The sequence below is a fragment of the Myotis myotis genome, unplaced genomic scaffold (assembly GCF_014108235.1).
Source record: "Myotis myotis isolate mMyoMyo1 unplaced genomic scaffold, mMyoMyo1.p scaffold_m19_p_6, whole genome shotgun sequence".
NCBI lineage: Eukaryota > Metazoa > Chordata > Mammalia > Chiroptera > Vespertilionidae > Myotis > Myotis myotis.
This window is the reverse complement of record NW_023416368.1, coordinates 79497091-79517949: the sequence shown is the minus strand read 5'-3', so window position 1 is coordinate 79517949 and position 20859 is coordinate 79497091. Positions and strand designations below refer to the sequence as shown.

Sequence of the window (20859 nt, the reverse complement as noted above, 5' to 3'; positions counted from 1 at the left end):
TTTCTCTCATCATTGATGTTTCTATCTCTCTCGCCCTCTCCCTTCCTCTCTGAAATCAATTAAAAAATAAAAGGCTTAATTTAGGCCTTTGTTCCTGCAAACAGCAGAACAACAACCCTCAGGAGGAATAAGTTCTGAATAAAGGCATGACATTTGGACATGTCCAACAGAAGCATGACTCAGTCTGTGTTTGCGACGGGTGACGTTTGTCTTTCATGCAGCTTCTCTGTTGGACTTTTCATTTATCCTCACTCATGTGGGAAGACTTTCTGTAAATCCTCTTACACCTACTTCGATTTTCTCAGAATATTTAGCTCAACATTAGTCTTCATTTCTTGGAAGTATTTCTTAGTGAAAAGGCTGCCATTTTGACTTATTTTCTATTATTGCCAACGTTTCAAATAGCTAAGGTCCTTGGAGTGTTTCTTTATTCACATGTCCAGTTGTTCTTTTTCTATTTTGGGATCAGTGTATGAAAAAAAATCCACGTAGGGTCTCTTTACTTTCCTCTGTTGCACCAACTTGATCCCAAGAAATTATATGCTACCAATTACTGCAGGTTGTTTCCTGCACAAAATCAGTAGATCGTGTTCTCAGTGGAATATTTTAGAGACTGAAATGCCCAGTGAAGAGAAAATAGTAAGATTCACAAGAAATGCTTCCTGGTCTGTTTTTTTGGGGAACACTGGACATTTCATAGCATTTGGAGATCATCACGAAACCTGAGAGAGGTGTTTGAGGTGAGTGGCATTCCCGCAGGCGGAAGGGGGTTCTTGGCAGAATGTCAGACTAACTTGAAATTTATGAGAAAACCTAGCTAATCAATAGCGTACTCAGAGAATGTTCACAAGATAACATTTTCATAAATGTGATGTAGATATTGTCTAAAACAGAATTCAGTTGGAAACCATGATCAGGAAGCCCCAGATGTAAGAAATACTGAGAGTTAGGGCTCCATGTGAGCTCAGCCAGAGCAAAAAGCTTGTTGCACAGAGTAACAATGCAGACAGTGCCAAAAACATACCCACTTGTTGAAAATGGCAGCTACATAGTCAATATAGTCATGACGAACCATGAATAAGTCATTAATCAAGACATTTATAATCTTGTTGTTGTCGTTAATCCTCACCCAAGGATATTTTTTCCATTGATTTTTAGAGAGAAGGGAAGGAAGGAAGGGAGGGGGAGAAAGAAAGAGACAGAGTGACAGACCAACACTGACGGGTGGCTACGTGCCCTTGAGCCTTCCGTGCATGGCCGACGCTCTAACCACACCAGCCAAGGCGACATTTACAATCTTTAATCCCTAATAGTGTGCTCCCTATTTTGAAGTCATGTGCTGGAGACTCCCTGTGAAAGTACTGAAGGCAATGAATGTGGAGACACCCTGAACCAGATCACAGATCCTCCCGTGCACAAGAGACATCTGACTGGAGTTAAACCCTATGAATGTACTAAGTGTGGACAAATCTTCACAGATCTTTGTTTCCTTATGAATCAGCAAAGATCTCGCACTGGACACAAACCTCACCCGTGTGAGGAGTGTGGAAAAGCCTCCAAGTGTGTCTTGTGTCTAAGCACGCCTGTGGAAACAGACCTTGTGGAGAAACACTATCAAAGTCAGGATACTGGGAGATCATCTGAGAGATTCGTGAAGTCTGAGTAGTAAAAACTCCTTTCATTGTGAGAAATGTGGAAAAGCTTTCACGTGCCACTCATCCTTTCTGGGACATGTGAGAGGTCCCTGTGGACAGAAAAGTCACGCCTGTAAAGCACGCGGGAAAGCCTTTAGATATTATTCCTACCTTACACGACATGTAAGCACTCACACTGGAGAGATGCCCTATGAATGTAAGCATTGTGGAAAAACGTTCTGTTGTTACTCCTACCTACAAGAACCCGGGAGAACACACACCGGGAAGAAACTGTGTGAGTATAAAAAGTGTGGGAAAGCCTTGGGAGTGAAACCCTATGAATGTCTGGAATGTGGAAATCCTAACCATTTTGGCTCAGTGAATAGAGCATCAGCCCACGGACTGAAGGATCCTGGGTTCCATTCTGGTCAAGGGCACTATGGGTTGCAGCTTGACCCCTGGCCCTTGACCCCTGGGCACATGTGGGAGGCAACCAATCAGCGTATCTCTCACATTGATGTTTCTGTCTCTTCCCCTCCTTTCCACTCTCTCTAAACATCAATGGAAAAATATCCTCAGGTGAGGATTAACAACAAAACAAAATAAAAAAATGGGCAAAGAACTTGAATGGATATTTCTCAAAGATGAGTTACAAATGGCAATAAATACATGAGACGATTCTCAACATCACAAATCACCAGGGGAATGCAAATCAGACCCACAAGGTGATACCACTTCTACCCATTACGATGTCTAGAATGAAGCAACTCAGAAAAAAGGGATGATGTGAAGAAACTGGGACCCTTGTACACTTCCAGTGGGAACGTGACATGGTGCAGCCATTGGGGAAGAGAGCTGGCGGTTCTCAGAAAGTTAAGCCCCCTGTTATATGTGACCCTGCTATTCCCTCTTACCTGCATTGAAACAGCACTCAAATAGGTTACACGAATGCACCTTGCAGCACTCTTCTAAACAGCCAGAAGGTGGACATGTCCATCAGTGGGTGAATGTTACCGAACAGAAAGTTCCACCACCTGGCACTAGGAGAGCCAAACACCGAACACCAAGAATTGTAGTGGAGAAAGGTTGGTTATTTTTATTATGAATGGAGCCACCCAAGAGAACAGGCAGCGGAAGCCCAAAGGCCCTAACTCGTTGAATTTTTATGGACAAGGAGTTGTATAGAGCAAAATCACAAGTCATATGAGTAAGGGATTTGGGGTCGTGGGTCTTGCTGATTTGATTGGTCAAGAATGCGGTGAGGGCAGTAAACCATCATTCCAGATCTTTGGGTCGGCATCGGCGTCCCTCGGTTGAATGGGGACGTGGCCAGTGGTCCTTCTGCTTGAGGGCTCAGGAGCTGAAACACAACGTAGGCCGTGATTTTAGCTTTAGCTTCACAGAAACTCAAACCTTGAGACCCTTAGTCAAAGAATGGCCGTTGTTTCTGGCCGTTGGGGTCAGTGACTGGCGGGGGACGGGCTCAGGCTCACAGGGCGCGCTTCGTGCTGCGAAGAACTGAAGGCAGGGCCGGGCTGAGCAGGGGAGGCTGAAGCCCGCAGCCCGCGACCCCGCCCGCTACTCAGACCCGTCTGTGACTGTCCAATGAGAGGAGAGCGAGGCGGGGCCCAGAGCAACATCAGGGAGCAGGGGCGGGGCTGAGGGGCTGCCCAATCAAGACATGGGAAGGGGGGGTCCTCAGAAACTGTCCAATTACGGCCTGGTGGCGTGACGGAGTTGTGCCCAATCAGGGTCCTCAGGAAGGGCCAGCCTGCAGCCCCGTCCAATCAGCGGGGGGGCCGCGCGTTCACCCGGAGCGGGCGCTGCCGATCTGCGCCGAGGTCTCCGGCGGCGGAGGCGCTCTCGGGTCCGCGCGGGGCCCTGGGTTCCTGTCATCTTGTCCCACTTCCCGGGCTGCGGAGAGGACGCCGCCCGAGAGCCCGGAGCAGGTCGCGAGATGGTGAGTGCGCGGAGCGGGCCGAGGCCGGGCTGGGCTGTGTTGGTTCGGACCGGCTGGAAGCCGCGCGGCCCCCACTCCCCCAATCCTCCCGAGTGTCCTTTCTCGGTGGCGGGCTGGGCCGGCGTCGTGTCCCGGCGCCGAGGCCTTGGCCGAGCTGGGGGACCGAGGGAGGACCAGCCGGCCGCCATCGCGGGCGGCCAGGGGCTGGGGGCGGGATGGACGCCGGGGCGGACCTGAGCTGGACCCGAGAGATAACGTCGAATCGGACTTGGTTCAGACTGTGCAGTGGGGACAGGCTGGGACCCAGCTGTGCCGCCTCCAGGGAGAAACGGGCTTTTCTTCTCCGAGGCAGGAGGGGCAGCGGGAAGGCGGCGTGACGGCACCTGCCACGCTGTGGTCAGCGCACTCAGCTCCGGTCAGCGGGCTGTGTCGGCGCCTCCGTGCTTGTTCAGACAGGATGGGGACAGTGCCTGCGGCTGTCGGGAGGACATAAACTAGGAAAGCTTGGGTAAAAGGTGGGAAATTGTGACCACTTGGTCAAGCCCGTGAAGTTTGAAAAAGTCCAAGCTTTGTAAGGAGAGATTTTCATTCGGAAGAGTTCCTGCGCAGGGCGGAGAGGGGACTGCACTTGGGCAGAGGCTGGGCAGCGGGGAGCACTCTCAGGCCGTGCCACCTGCGGGGGTCTCAGGAGTGGGCTTTCGAGTCTTGCTTTTATGGAGAGGAGTCAACAAAGGTAGGAGGGACTGGTGTGGTTGGGAGAGCAGCCCCCGGAGGCCAGCGTGTCCTCAGGAGAGGGTGTCTGGGCTGCGGCGGCGGACAGGCCTGAGTTCAGGGCTCTGGGGTCCGGAGAGCAGCTCAGCCAAGCTCTGCTTGGAGGAACATACAGCCGACCATTCAGGGCCAGAGAATGGGGATGTGGGTGTCTGCCTGCCTCTGGGCTGTCAGAGGTAAACGTGGAGACATCTGAGTCTTACCTAAGTCGGTGGCTCCTGCAATGTGCCTTTTTCCAGAGCAGGTGGTTGGGGCGGTTCCTTCCACCTTCCGTGGATGTTCCAAGAGAACAGGGTCAGGAAGGATTGAGTCAGCATTGTCACCTGGCGCCTGTGCCGCCTCTTCTGTGTCCAGCTCGGCGCTAGGAGCTTTCCCTTATTCCAGCCTCGGGTTTCTTCACGTGAGTGAGGGTGGCTCGGTGTCTCAGGTCTTTGTCCGTCCTGCTGACTCATATTATTCCCCCACTTAACCAGAGGTGCCTCTGAGAAAGTGTTTCAGATAGAGTAAACGTCCTCTCTTCTATAGGATCGCGGGGAACATGCACACAGCTTCCCACCTTCATGCAAGGTTAGTGGAGATCCACAGTAAAAAGATTCATAAAAACCATAGTGACGCTTCCATTCAGGGTGCAGAGTCTGTGACACTTGATGTCAAAGATTAATGCAAATGTTGTAAATTATGACTTGTTATAGTTGGGTTTTGCATCATCCACAGAGTTGCTGGAGTTAAGTGTGATTTGTGCAGACTGAGTAAGACTGTGAAGGGTCCTGGGTTCGATCCCAGTCAAGGGCATGTACTCATTTGCAGGCTCAATCCCTGGCTCTGGTCAGGGTGTGTGTGGGAGGCAACCAATTGATGTCTCTCTCTCACATTGATGTTTCTCTCTATCTCTCCCTCTCCCTTCCACTCTCTCTCTCTAAAAGAACAAAACAAAAACTCAATAGAAAAAATATCCTCCAGTGAGGATTAACAACAACAAAAAGCTAACAATGCCTTTGTCCCACCCCAGAGATTTCAATGGTCTTGGGTGTGGCATCGGCTTTGGACTAAAATTATATATATATATATACATATATATATATATATATATATATTTTAGATAATAATAATTGTAGGGAACATGCACACAGGTATTCCGACTGGTATGAGGTGATCTCATTTTGGTTTTAATTTGCATCTCTCTGATGATTAGTGACTTTGAGCATCTTTTCATGTTTCATGTCCTCTTTGGAAAACTGTCTGTTTAGGTCCTTTGCCCATTTTTTTTAATATATTTTTTTTATTGATTTGCGAGAGAGGAAGGGAGAGGGAGAGAGAGATAGAAACATCAATGATGAGAGAGTCATTGATTGCCTCCTGTCCACAACCTGAGTATGTGCCCCGACCGGGAATCAAACTGTGACTTCCTGGTTCATAGGTCAACGCTCAACCACTGAGCCACGCCACCTGGGCATCCATTTTTTTAATTGGATTTTGTGTGTGTGTGTGTTGAGTTACATAGAGTTCTTTATAATTTTGGATATTAACCCGTTATCAGATGTATTATTGGTGATGATACTGATTTTTTAATAATGTATTTTAACCAATACCCCTGCTATGATCAGTTTTAAGTTAATAATTTGTCTGTAGAATTGGGAGATTTCTAAATACTAAATCTTTTCATCTGGTACTAGTGAAGTTTAGTGTTTTCCCTTTGTAAGTCTTTTCCCACATTGTTGTTTTTCATCGCTGCACTGGCTAGGCTTTCACAGGTGTACAATCATATACATGCCCTTTCTCACCTTTTGTTCCTGATCTCAGAGGGAACAGTTGTAACATTTCACTGTTAAATAGGAAGTTGTCTCTGGGCTTTATGTAGATACCATTTCTTTCTGATTGTTCCCTTCTTGTCTTTAAGTTGTATTGTCATCAATGAGCAGTGACATGAGACCAGCATGTCCTCAGCATCTATAGACTGGAAGCTTATGGTTAGTGTGCCTTTTTTTCATGAATGGGATAAATTGTACTCATTGAACAATCAATATTTTTAAAAAGCATTTTTAGTATATATATATATATATATTCACACATATATATGTATATATATTGATTTCAGAGAGGAAGGGAGAGGGAGAGATAGAGATATCAATGATGAGAGAGAATAATTGATTGGCTGCCTCCTGCACGACCCCTACTGGGGATCGAGCCCACAACCCGGGCCTGTGCTCTTGACCGCAATCGAACCTGAGACCCTTCAGTCCGCAGGCCAACACTCTATCCACTGAGCAAAACTGGCTAGGGCAAACAATCAATATTTACTCCATCTTGCCTTTCTGGAATGAAATGAACTTGGTTTTGAGTTAATATTCTTTTTATTCATTTATTAGATTTTTTGTTAATCCTCACTCAAGGATATTTTTCCATTGATTTTTAGAGAGAGTGGGAGAGGGAGAGACAGAGAGAGAGAGAAACATGTTGATTGGTTGCCTCCTGAATGCACCCTGACTGGGCTGGGGATGGACCTTGCAATCGAACCCGGGACCCTTCAGGCTGCAGGCTGATGATCTATCCACTGCACCAAACCGACTAGGGCTAGACTAGACTGTCTTTTTTTAAAAAAGTATGTTGGTTTTTTATATTTCCAAGAGGAAGGGAGAGAGAGACATCAATGATGAGAGATAATCATTGATTGGCTGCCTCCTGCACACCCCCCACACTGGGAATCAAGGCTGCAACCGGGTCATGTGCCCTGACCAGGAGCTGAATGAACCATGACCTCCTGGTTCATAGGCTGACGTTCAATCACTGAGCCACACCAGCCGGGCTAGATTGCCTTTTATTTTATTTATTTTTTAAAAAATATATTTTATTGATTTTTTCACAGAGAGGAAGGGAGAGGGATAGAGAGTCAGAAACATCGGTGAGAGAGAAACATCGATCAGCTGCCTCCTGCATACCTCCTACTGGAGATGTGCCCGCAACCCAGGTACATGCCCTTGACCGGAATCGAACCTGGGACCTTTCAGTCCGCAGGCCGACACTCTATCCACTGAGCCAAACCAGTTAGGGCTAGATTGCCTTTTAAAACTCCTTTTGCCTCTATATTTATGAATGTCGTTGCCTTTGAATATTTTTTTGAATTGTCCCTTTCTGGTCTTGGTAATACTCTGGTTTTTTTCCCTACAATTTGGAATCGCTGATTATTTATTTAAATTTATTTTTATTGTTGAAAATATTGCAGATTCCCCCCCTTTCTCCTCCATTGACCTCCACCATCCCACTCCCTGCCCCTGAACCGCCGATTTTTGAATATTTAGTACCTGGCCGAGGAACCCTTTGAGAATTGCATTTAGTATGTGGGGATAGTAGAATCAGCTGGTTTTGTTTCTTTAAAGAACACAGACATTCTCAGGTGTCCTCTTGTGTCATCTCAGGTATGTTTACTGATTTCTATACATTTATCCCATTACATCTAATATTAAAAAACATCTCTTCCCATAAGTGGTAATAGCTCCTCGGTGTATTTAATCTATGAAACATCTGAAATTTTGTTCCATTTTCCTACTCTTAATTTATTTGGTTAAATTCAATGGAATTTGAATGAAAATGCCATTAGTTTAAGGAGGATATACAGGGTGGGGCAAAAACAGATTTACAGTTATTCATATGGAAAATAATAAAATAGCTCAGCTGGAGTGGCTCAGATGATTGATCTTCGTCCTGTGCACCAAACGGTTTCAGGTTCTATTCTGGTGAGAGAGAGAAACATGGATCCTGTATGCCCCCTGACCTGGGCTCCAACCTGCAACCTAGGTATGTGCCCTGACTGGGAATCGAACCCACAACCCTTTGGTGTATGGGATGATGCTCCAATCAACTGAGACACCAGGCCAGGGCTATCTGAACTTTTTTTTTTTTTCTTAATTAAATCTTTATTGTTCAGATTATTACATTTGTTCCTCTTTTTTCCCCCCATAACTCCCCTCCTCCCAGTTCCCGCCCCACCATCCGCCCTCACTCCCCACCCACTGTCCTCATCCATAGGTGCACGATTTTTGTCCAGTCTCTTCCCGCATCTCCCACACCCCTTTCCCCCCCAAGAATAGTCAGTCCATTCCCTTTCTATGTCCCTGATTCTATTATGATCACCAGATTATTTATTCACTTGATTCTTAGATTCACTTGTTGATAGATGCATGTTTGTTGTTCATAATTTGTATCTTTACCTTTTTCTTCTTCTTCCTCTTCTTAAAGGATACCTTTCAGCATTTCATATAATACTGGTTTGGTGGTGATGAACTCCTTTAGCTTTTCCTTATCTGTGAAGCTCTTTATCTGACCTTCATTTCTGAATGATAGCTTTGCTGGATAAAGTAATCTTGGTTGTAGGTTCTTGGTATTCATCACTTTGAATATTTCTTGCCATTCCCTTCTGGCCTGCAAAGTTTCTGTTGAGAAATCAGCTGACAGTCGTATGGGTATTCCCTTGTAGGTAACTGAGTTTCTTTCTCTTGCTGTTTTTAAGATTCTCTCTTTGTCTTTTGCTCTTGGCATTTTAATTATGATGTGTCTTGGTGTGGTCCTCTTTGGATTCCTTTTGTTTGGGGTTCTCTGCGCTTCCTGGACTTGTAAGTCTATTTCTTTCACCAGGTGGGGGAAGTTTTCTGTCATTATTTCTTCAAATAGGTTTTCAATATCTTGGTCTCTCTCATCTTCTGGCCCCCCTATAATTCTGATGTTGGTACGCTTGAAGCTGTCCCAGAGGCTCCTTACACTATCTTCGTATTTTCGGATTCTTTTTTCATTTTGCTTTTCCGGTTGGGTGTTTTTAGCTTCTTCGCATTTCAAATCTTTGCCTTGATTCCTGCAGTCCTCTGGTCTGCTGTTGGGAGTCTGTATAATATTCGTTATTTCAGTCCGTGTATGTTCAATTTCTAGTTGGTTCTTTATCATAACATCAAGGGTCTCATTAGATTTGTTGAGGATCTCATTAAGTTTATCAGCGGCTTCTAGACAGTTCTTGAGAGACCTTAAAAGTGTGGTTCTGAACTCAATATCCTCCATTGACAGTTTTGTCTTCTTTGTCTCCGCATTTTTTTATGCTTTCTTGGTGCACCTCCTAGTGGTCTTTGTGTGCAGTCCTCCCGTAGTTAAGCCTTGATTGTTGTAGTTAATACTACGGGGATTTGACCTCCAGGCCAGCTGGCTGTGAGAATCAGCTGTGTCTGCATTGGGAAAACTTCTGTCCTCTGGGGAGGTGCTAATCTAGCCTTTGCCTGAGGCTATCTGGCAAATGGCTCTGCGCAGGGCTTGGGCGGGGCAGGTGGGTTGCTCGGGCTCGGGATCAACAGGGTGGGCCGGAGAGAGCAGTTATGGCTGCTCAGTTCCGTCCCTAGGGGCTCTGCCTCACAGAGTCCCAGCAACCGCTGCAAACCTCAGAGAGAAAGCTGCCTTCGAGTTCCGACCTAAGCCAGACAGTCCCGCTTCTCCCGTTTGAGTCTGGGTCCCTAGAGACTCGCCTGGCTCTGGAGCTCAGAATCTGAGACTCCCTCCCGATTGAAAGCACCAACCGCGCCCTCCACCTCCAGCCCGCTCCGCGTGCACTCCACACCTGAGTATTTCACTTCAGCACTGCGCCTCCTCTGAGTCTGGGTATGATATTCTCTTTCCTCCTAGTTGTAGAATTTCCACTCAGCCAGCCTTCCTGTGGTTCTGGATGATGTCCGTTCCGTCTTTTAGGTGTGTTTTGATTTGGTTGTTCAAGGCAGCAATCTCCGGTGTTAACCTATGCCACCATCTTGGTTCTCTCCCTGTCTGAACTTTTTAACAACAGTTTTATATGAGATATAATTTACATACTATAAAGTTTACCTGTTTAATTTATAGAATTCATTGGTATCTGGCATATTTACAGAATTGTGTAATTATTCTTATATTAGGACATTAAAAATTTTTATTTATGGATTGAGAGAGAGAGAGAGAGAGATAGAGAGATAGAGAGAGAGAGAGAGAGAGAGAGAGAGAGAGGTGAGAAAGACACATCGATTGGTTGCCTCCACACTGGCTCTGATCCAAGACAGGGATTGAACCTGCAACCCAGGTACTTGCCCTTGATCAGGAATTGAACCTGCGACCCTTTGGTGTGCAGGTTGACGCTCTAACCACTGAGAAACACCGGCCAGGGCTTTTTAAAAGCAAGTATAAAAAGGACAGTCTAACGTAACAATAAGAAGCATAGCTGTTAGCCTAGATTTTTCTCATTACTTAGCATGGCCATGCCATCACCGGGAAGCTAGCTGAGCACCAGTTCACCTCTTGATGAGTAGGTTCCTATCACCTGGAAGGAATATTACTGTACAGACCAGCGGGCCCATTAGTTATTTACGGCCTTTAACAAGCACATGCCACGTGGCTACAAGTTACTCGCGTTAGCACCTGCCTCTTCTTTTCTCTTAAGGTATCCCCAAAAGTGTATATGCACTTTGAATGATTATAAAGTCCGTGTTTATTAACATACAGCTCGTTTTCAAATTTTAAAAGAATATACAGAAATGACTAATTTTTTTTTTCCAATGCCTGTTTTCAAACTGATGACTGTTCTAGTCCAGGCTCTGCTGATAATGCCAAGCAATGGATCGCAAACATTAGGAATTATTTCATTTGTATTTGTGTGCCCTCAATTTGTCGACTGTTGCCAGTTTTGTACTGTAGATAAAGTTGATGTATCCCCATTAAAAAAGTCTAGTGGCACTTTAGAATAAATTTTCTTTGTTCAAAGCTTAGTCTGGCTTCACCCATTATTTTAAATCAGTTAAATCTGAAAAGGAGTGAAAACTGAGTTATCAGCTGATAAAGTATATATACATTTTTGGGGGACACCCTATATATCACACCCACATCCCCTTTTTGCTACAGAGACATAGTCTTTTTTTTTTTAATATATTTTTACTAGAGGCCAATGCATGAAATTTGTGCAAGAGTAGGTCTTCCTTCCCCCTGGCTGCCAGCACCAGCTTCCCTCTGGCACCCGGGACCCAGGCTTCCCTCCAGCCACCAGCAGGCACCTGGGATCAGGCACCTGGGATCGGGCTTCCCTCGCAGCCCTGGCTTCGTCTAGAACAGTGGTTCTCAACCTTCCTAATGCCGCGACCCTTTAATATAGTTCCTCATGTTGTGGTGACCCCCAATTTCATTGCTACAAATTGAACATAATTAAAGCATAGTGATTAATCACAAAAACAATATGTAATTATATATGTGTTTTCCGATGGTCTTAGGAGACCCCTGTATAGGGTCATTTGACCCCAGAGGGGTTGCGACCCACAGGTTGAGAACCGCTGGTCTAGAAGGATGTCCAGTCTAATTAGCATATCACGCTTTTATTATTATAGATTGACTTCAGAGAGAGGAAGGGAGAGGGGAAGAGAAATAAAGGGTGTCCCAAAATTCACGCAAGAATTACTTTTGATAGAAAACACAGGTTTATAATTAAAAATTGTAAATTTTTTATTGATTCATAAAGTATACAGTATAGGGTTATGTATGGAATAGCATATCGGGTAAATGGTCTCCATGGCTTTGCTGGCACATACACCCTCTTTTGTTATTGCCTGAGCAGCCACATTTTCGAAGAAGAATGGTCTGATGATGTCTCCAGCCCAAAATCCGCACCAGTGACATGTTGTGGATGCATTTGTTTCTCAACAATCACTCATGGATTTTCTGAATCCCAAATGCGACAATTTTGTCGATTAACCAAGCCATCAAGATGAAAATGAGCCTCATCAAAATTCAGCCACATTTATGCAAAACGGTCATGGAAAATTTCAACAAGAGTGCGTATGTGCCAACAAAGCCGTGGAGGCCATTTACCCGATATGCTATTCCATACATAACCCTATACTGTATACTTTATGAATCAATAAAAAATTTACAATTTTTAATTATAAACCTGTGTTTTCTATCAAAATTACTTTTTTTAAAAAAATATTTCATTGATTTTTTTACAGAGAGGGAGGGAGAGGGATAGAGAGTTAGAAACATAGATCAGCTGCCTCCTGCACACCCCCTACTGGGGATGTGCCGCAACCATGGTACATGCCCTTGACCAGAATCAAACCTGGGACCCTTCAGTCCACAGGCCGATGCTCTATCCACTGAGCCAAACTGGTTAGGGCCAAAATTACTTCTTGCGTGAATTTTGGGACACCCTTTACTAGTTTTGTGTTGATATTTGTTTTTCCTTCTCTTGGTTGTGTAAACACACAGGAGTGGAATTGCTATGTTTTGTGGTAGCCATGTTCATCATTTTGAGGACCTGCGGGGCTGTCTTCCAAGGTGGCTTCACTACTTTGCTTCCCATAAGCTATGTGTGAGGATTCTGACTTCCTCACATCCTCACCAGTACTTGTCTCACAGCCATCTTAGTAGTGTGAACAGATACCTGCTTTAGTTTTGACTTGCATTTTCTTGATGACTAATGGCTAGAATCTTTTAGGTGCTTATTGGCCATATGAATTTTTCCTTTTAAGAAGTATCTGCTCACATTCTTTGCCCATTATTTAATTATATTATTTGTCTTTATCTTGTTGCCTTTTTAAAAATTGTGGTCCTGTGAGTTTTCTGTATGTATTTATGTCTGGTATCAGGTATGTGATTAGCAATTCCTAGTTTAACCCTGGTTGATGTAGTGTTACCTTTTTTGTGCCTGATACAATTGTGGGTTTGGTTTTGTGTGGTTTTTTGTTTTTGTTTTTAGATTTTGAAAGAACACAGTTTTTAAAAATTTCAACTTTTAAAATAATTTTTTGCCCTTTATTTTATTGATGTGATGTCATCCAACCCAACATTGCTCTAAAATACACATTAGGTAGTTTTTTTCTCTCTGTTAGAGTCGCCTTTAGCTCTATTACCATTAGATCCTTCAGTAATTCTTCTTTGTGGGACGATTTTTCTCATATTCCAGGCACAAGGTTGTTTATTTGCGAGGCCGTGCTGGCTTGAAAGTTTCTTCAGAAACCAAGTTCCCCTTTTACCCAACCGGTGTGCCAGGCCCCAGGCTTGGCCTACACCTATGCCCACAGTGTTCACCTCATCGGGGGAGGGGTTGTGTCTCTGCCTCTGTCAGATATGAGGGGACTAGACCAGGCTCCAGAACAGTGTTGACTTACAAGGTGAGAGCTGTTTAGATCAAGCAGCATTGGAAATCTCAGTGTTCATGACTGTCTGACATCCTGGTTCTAGGTCTTGGAGCTGACAATAACTATTGAGGAGCCAAGTATCTGATTCTACATTATCTGAACAATGACTTCATCTTCAGTCTTTTTTTTAATCCTCACCCCAGGATATTTTTTTCTATTGAGATATATATATTTCTTATTGATTTCAAAGAGGAAAGGAGAGGGACATCAATGATTCGAGAACCATTGATAGGCTGCCTCCTGCATACCCCCTACAGCATACCTGCAACTGGAGCATGTGCCCTTGAAAGGAATGGAACCCAAGACCCTTAGGTCCACAAGCTGATGCTCTAACCACTGAGAAAAACCAGCCAGGACTCATTTTCAGTCTTTAACATACTCGGAATCTGCTATATAACAGTAAAAGCCATGCCTTTAAATTATGTATGGACTAGAGCAGTGATTCTCAACCTTCCTAATGCCGCAACCCTTTAATATAGTTCCTCATGTTGTGGTGACCCCCGTGACCCCCAATTTCATTGTTACAAATTGAACATAATTAAAGCATAGTGATTAATCACAAAACAATATGTAATTATGTATGTGTTTTCCGATGGTCTTAGGCGACCCCTGTGAAAGGGTCGTTTGACCCCAAAGGGGTTGCGATCCACAGGTTGAGAACCGCTGGACTAGAGGCTCAGTGCACAAAATTCATGCACAGGTAGAGTCCTTAGTAGCTGCTGGCTGCTGGCCAGGGCCTGCCTCCTTTCCCCTGGGCCAGCCCCACCCCTGGTCGAACTCCCGGAGGAACTCCTAGTTGCAGGGAAAATTTGCATACTACGCTTTTATTATATAGGATAAGTTTATATCACTTGTTCTTGTACTTTGCTTCATAGTTCCAAGCTCTTACTACTATTGACTATAATGCATTTTATTTGCTTGCTTATTGTCATTTCCCAAAAGAGCATGAGCTTAGGTGTCCTAGGAATTGAGTTCTGTTCCAGCCTCCCCTATCCTCCTGCACATGCTGGTGAAGAGGTGCCCTGTTGAAACAGAATATGTGGGATGTTTCAGGACACGGTGGTCTTTGCGGATGTGGCTGTGTGCTTCACTCGGGAAGAGTGGGCTTTGCTGGATGGTGCTCAGAGGAAGCTCTACAGAGAAGTGATGCTAGAGACCTTCAGGAACCTGGCCTCAGTGGGTAAGGATGGCTTTATCCCTCACTTAGTCTTTTAAGGAAAAAGTATTTCTTACAATTGTTCTTTTTTTATTGGGTCCAAGGAAGGGCAATATGTTTAAAAAAAAAAAAAAAGACTCATGTAATCCAAGTCTTCATGGAACATATCTAGAGTCAAATATCTTTTTCATGATAAAAAAAAGTTTTATATATTAAGTTGACTTTTTATTTCCCTTGAACAACAGTCTGAGGCCCCCTAATTTTTCTAAGAATGAGCATAGTCTCCAGTTTGCTGTGGAAACAGCTTTATGGTTCTCACCCATAAAGCCCAAGTATGGGCCCTTCTCATAGATTGTGTGTTGCCCTCCATCCTCCATCATGAGGACCGTTTCTCCAGGGGCAGGACATCAGCCAAACACACCATCAATCTCCTAATGGCAGCTGGGGGCTGTGAAGAAAGGCTTCCTTTAAGGGCCTCTGTGTTGGAGAACTTCAGAGAACAACCCGCAGGAGGAATAGATTCTGGATAAGGGATTGCTATTTGGACAAATCTGTTAGAACCGTGACTCACCCTGTGTTTGAGAGGGAGACGTTTTACATTTACCCTGCATTCCTGTTGGACTTTTTATTGTATCCTCACTCATTTGGGAAGACTTTGGCATCTCCTGTAAAGGGAACATTTGGGCATGTGCATTCTGCTGTTCCTCCCTACTTTGCATTTTTATAACATTTATATTTATTTGGTCTTTATCTTTTTTTTATAGTATTTCTTAGTGACCAGGCTGCCATTTTGACTCACTTTTCCTATTATTGTCAAAGTCCCAAATAGCAAAGGGCTTTAGAGTTTTTCTTTGCTTATAAACTTATTCTTCCTTATAAAAATTATTTATACTTTTGGATCAGTATATGAAAATAAATCCATACATTGTTCTTTATTTCACCATTTCTTTCCCAGGAATTTAATCTAATTATGCTATCAGTTGTTACAGATTGTTTCACTCAAGTTAAAACCCAAGCATCATGTCCTGGGCAGGATAATTTGGAGAATGAAATATCCAGTGAAGAGAAAATACTACAATTCATAAGGAGTGATTCCTGGTCTGCTTTTAGAGAAAACTTCACAGTTTATAACATTGCAGATGAGCACCAACCTCAAGAGAGGCATCTGGGGTGAGTGGAACAGGGGAACAGGGGATCTCAGCAGTATTAGACTAACTTGAAATTAAAGAAAAAGTAAAACCTAGCTAGCTAATCAGTAGGGTACTCAGAGAATTTTCACAAGACACTATTTTCATACATGTGATGTAGCTATTGAGTGTCTGAAACAGAATTCAGAGGAAACCATGATCAGGAGACCCCATATGTAAGAAACACTGGAAGTTATGGCCCTATTTTAGCTCAGCCAGAGCAATAAGCTTGTTTCATGATGGAATAATGCAGACAGTACCAAAAACATACCCGTGCATTGAAAATGGTAAATATTGCTCATTAGAACCATCAATAATCTGTAATAAAGAAATCACTTATGAGCATTAATCACTAATAGTTTGTTTCCTGTTTTGAATAGAAGTCATTTTGTGGAGAGTCTCTGTGAAACTAAGGAAGGTAACCAATGTGGAGACACCCTGAACCAGATCACAGATCTTCTTGTGGATGAGACACATATCCCTGGAGTTAAACACTATAAATGTACTAAGTGTGGAAAAGTCTTCAAGGATTGTTCTTTCCTTATAAATCAGCAGAGGTCTCCCATTGGACATGAACCTCATCCCTGTGAGGAATGTGGACAACCCTGCAGGTTGGTTTCATGCCTGAGTACTCAGGAGGAAACTGATCTTGTGGAGAAACCCTATAAATCTCAGGATACTGGGAGAGCAGCTAAGAAATATGTGAAGAGTCTCAGTAATAAAAATTCTATTGAGTGTAAGAAATGTGGAAAAGCTTTCACCTGCCACTCATCCTTTCGGGGACATGTGAGAGGTCAGTGTGGACAGAAAATCCATGTGTGCAAAGTATGTGGAAAAGCCTTTATGTATTACTTTTACCTTACAGGACATGTGAGAACTCACACTGGAGAGAAATCCTATGAGTGTAAGGCATGTGGGAAAGCTTTCAGTAGTCTTAAATACTTTAGAAGACATGTGAGAACACACAGTGGAGTGAAACCCTATGTATGTAAGGAGTGTGGGAAAGTCTACAGGTACCTCACAAATCTGCAAGAACATGCAAGAACACACAGTGGGGAGAGACCCTATGTATGTCAGCACTGTGGGAAAACCTTTAGTCGTCACTCCTCCCTTCGAGGGCATGTAAGAACACACAGTGGAGTGAAACCCTATGAATGTCAGCAATGTGGTAAAGCTTTCAGGTTTCCTGCAAACCTGCAAGTACATGTGAGGACACACACTGGGGAGAGACCCTGTGAATGTCAGCACTGTGGGAAAGCATTTAGATATGCTGCATCCCTGCGAGTACATGTGAGGACACACACTGGGGAGAGACCCTATGAATGTCAGCAGTGTGGCAAAGCCTTCACTAGTCACTCTTACCTTCAAAAACATGTCAGAACACACACTGGGGAGAAGTCCTATGAATGTAAAGAGTGTGGGAAAGCTTTTAGGCAGCTTCAACATTTTCAAGGTCACATGAGAATACACAGTGGAGTGAAACCCTATGAATGTAAAGAATGTGGGAAATCCTACAGTTTTCTCTCATCCCTTCGAATACATGTGAGAATGCACAGTGGGGAGAGACCCTTTGAGTGTCAGCAATGTGGGAAAGCCTTCAGTCGTCTCTGCTCCCTTCAAGGACATATGAGATCACACACTGGGGTGAAACCCTATGAATGTAAGGAGTGTGGGAAAACCTTCAGGTATCCTGACAACCTGCGGGTACACGTGAGGACACATACTGGGGAGAAACCTGATGAATGTCAGCAATGTGGGAAAGCATTCAGGTATCCCACATCTCTGCGAAAACATGTGAGAACGCACAGTGAAAAAAATACCTGAATGTCAGCAATGTGGGAAGGTTTTCACGTATCTTGAGTATCTGCAGGCACGTGTGAAGACATATAGTGAACAGAAACTCTGAATACAAGAACTATGGGATGCCTTCATTCTTCCTTTAAAATTTGTGGTGTGAGCAAACACACTGGAGATAAAACTGTATGGATGGAAAGAATAAGGAAAAATCTTCAGATATAGCACTTCACTTATTTTGTACATGAAAATTCAGAGCAGGAATGAAATCTTTTAATTATTGTAAATATGATATTGACTTTGTAAATAGCTCATCCTTAACAGTGATTTCCAGTATATTAATTTCTGGTTCATGTTGCTGATATGAAAACTTCAGACAAGAAATATTTCTCTTTGTCCCTAAAATACTACACATATTTTATTACCTTGGACTTTTTTTTTTCATAATTTAGTGATTTTTTAAGTCAAATTTACAGTTGGGAAAACAGGCTCAGAAAGCCAAAGTAATTTGCTGAATATCATCAACAGTTAAGAGTTGCTGGGACTCCCCTTTTTTTTTTTTTTAAATAGCAAAATTTTGCCTGGCCAGTGTTGCTCAGTGGTTGAGCATCGACCTATGAACCAAGAGGTCATGGTTCAATTCTGTTCATGGCACATGCCCAGGTTTCAGGCTCATTCCCCAGTCTGGGGCATGAAGAAGGCAACAAATCAGTGATTCTCTCTCTCTCCCTTTCCCTTCTCTGAAATCAATAAAAACATTTTTTTAAAAATTAAAATAAAATGGCAAAATTTTGTTTATATTTCTAAATTCTGAGTGTTAAAGATATTATCCCTTTTATATTTTGCTCTTTTAAAATATTTAAAATGTAAAAAGTTTTTTTAAATTACAGTTTACATTCAATATTATTTTGTGTTAGTTTCAGATGTAACAGCATAGTGATTAGATTAAGTGGTTTTTTTTTTTTTATGTGAAACGATGTAATTTTATTTTTATTTTTCCTTAGTAACTTTACTCATTGATCTACTGATCACATTAAGTAACAACATATGTACTTAAAAAAAAAATCTGTACTGTTGAAAGTATTACATATGTCCCCCTTTCCCCCCATTGTCACCCTCCAGCCCACCCCAGACCCTCACCACCCCACTGTCTGTGTCCATGGGTTATGCATATTTGCATATAAGGTCTTTGGTTGATTACCTCCCACCCACCAACCCTTCCCCACCTTCCCTCCGAGATTCTGCACTGTGTTCCATGCTTCCATGTCTCTGGATCCACTCCAGTCATCAGTTTATTTTGTTAATTAGATTTCACATGTGGGTGAGGTTATGTGATACTTGTCTTTCTCTGACTGACTTATTTCACTTAGCATGATACTCTCCAGGTCTCTCCATGCTGTCTCAAAGGGTAAGAGATTCTTCTTTTTTACTGCTGCATAGTATCCCATGGTGTAAATGTATCACAGCTTTTTTATCCACTCATCTATTGATGGGCATTTGGGCTGTTTCCAGATCTTAGCTATTGCAAATTGTGCTGCTATGAGCATAGGGGTGCATACATTCTTTCTGATTGGTGTTTTGGGTCTTTTAGGATATATTCCTAGAAGTGGGATCACTGAGTCAAATGGCAGTTCCACATTTAATTTTTTGAGGAAACTCCATACTGTTTTCCATAATGGCTGCACTAGTCTGCATTCCCACCAGCAGTGCACGAGGGTGCCTTTTTCTTCACATCCTCGCCAGCACTTGTCATTTGCTGATTTGTTGATGGTAGCCATTCTGACAGGTGGTGAGGTGACATCTCATTGTCATTAAAACTATATTGACAACCAAAGGACTTGTATGCATGCATATAAGCCTAACCAATGGACACAGACACCAGGGGGGTGAGGGCATGAGTGGGAGGGGGCAATGGAGGGGATAAGGACACATGTAATACCTTAATATAAAACTATATTGATAAATTTTCACTTATTACAAATTTTCTTAAAGTCCTAAAGTATGTCTGTGAGACACACACACACATACACACACATACTGTTCTCTGGTTCCTGACACAAGGCTCCTAAACCCCCTGCAATTTCCTAAGTGATAAGAGCACTATGAGCGTCTGTTCTAATGAGGTGATTCTGGGGAGCTCCTGGAAGGAGGCTGTCATCAGAAGGACCAGCCAATATTAGAACGTTAGAATGTTCAGATCTAATCACATCCCCCAGGGAGGGATAGGGCTGAAATGGAGTTTATACTTGATCATGCCTACGTCAGGAAGACTGCAGAAAATCCCAATAGTACAAGGTTCAGAAAGCGTCCAGGTGGGGGAACACACCCACATCTGGACGGTGACACATCCCAGTTCCACAGGGACAGCTCCTGCACTCAGGTCCCTCCCAGACCTCACCCTGTGCCTCTCTTCACCTGGCTATTCATCTGTATCCTTTATTATCTCCTTTAATAAATTGGTAAACATAAGTCAGTGTTTCCCTGAGTTTTGTGAGCTCTAACAAATTAATGGAGGAGGAGGTCCTGAGAAGCTCAATTTGTATCCAAGTCCACAGAAGCTGTGGGTAACCTGGGGACCTACTATTTGTGATGAGCATCTGCACTAAGGGCAGTTTCCTGGGTCTTGAGGTCTTAGCCTCTGGGATCTGATCCTATCTCCAGGTAGACAGAGAGTGTCAGAACTGAGACTTCAGGACATCCGGCTGGTGTCACAGAAATGCTTCTTAAGTGAAAATGCTCCTTTATCTGGTGGCCAAATGTGTCAGAAGTGAAGTGTTCGGTGTGAAAGTAAAGGAGAAAGACAGGAGGACAACTGTAGGCTTTTCCAGTACAATGTCTACTGAAGGATATAAAGTGATCTCAATGAGAAATTGTAAAACAGAGTCAATGACATCAAAGCATAAAGAAAGACATGGGAAGGACTGTGTATGTTCCCTGAATGGAAACTCAAAGCCACCATGATAGCAACTCTCCCAAACTGGTGCAGAGTTTTAATAAACTTCCATTAAATCTAAAACCCGGTGGGAGTTTTTCGTTTGTTTTTTAATTTATGAAAATCTTGTTAAAACTAAAATGACAAAATGCAAATGTCTAAAGAGCTACATTTCTACAGAACAAGGTGGAAGCACTTTCCCAGAAACACATGAAGCCATTTAACCCTTTGCGGTCGTATTAAATT

At 43.4% G+C, this 20859-nt stretch overlaps 2 protein-coding genes across 6 annotated transcripts in view; one reads left to right on the top strand and one right to left on the bottom strand.

The window, feature by feature from the left end:
• Positions 1-2716: 2716 nt before the first annotated feature.
• Positions 2717-20859, bottom strand: part of LOC118658314 (zinc finger protein 555-like) — a 51372-nt gene continuing 33229 nt past the window's right edge. The window contains exon 3 of the mRNA XM_036313696.1: positions 2717-2994. Coding sequence (XP_036169589.1) covers positions 2882-2994 — 113 coding nt within the window. The 3' untranslated portion in view covers positions 2717-2881. The remainder of the gene's footprint in view (positions 2995-20859) is intronic.
• ZNF77 (zinc finger protein 77) lies at positions 3371-18457 on the top strand. Of its 5 annotated transcripts, none has more exons than XM_036313697.1 (5): positions 3371-3594; positions 4891-4932; positions 14598-14724; positions 15681-15870; positions 16268-18457. In XM_036313697.1, exons 1-5 carry the CDS (start codon positions 3592-3594, stop codon positions 17709-17711), a joined length of 1806 nt encoding a protein of 601 aa, XP_036169590.1. In that variant the 5' UTR covers positions 3371-3591; the 3' UTR covers positions 17712-18457. The 5 variants fall into 5 exon arrangements, with proteins under 5 accessions (XP_036169590.1, XP_036169593.1, XP_036169592.1 ...); XM_036313699.1 differs by having other exon boundaries at positions 3421-3594; positions 14487-14724; XM_036313700.1 differs by lacking the exon at positions 4891-4932.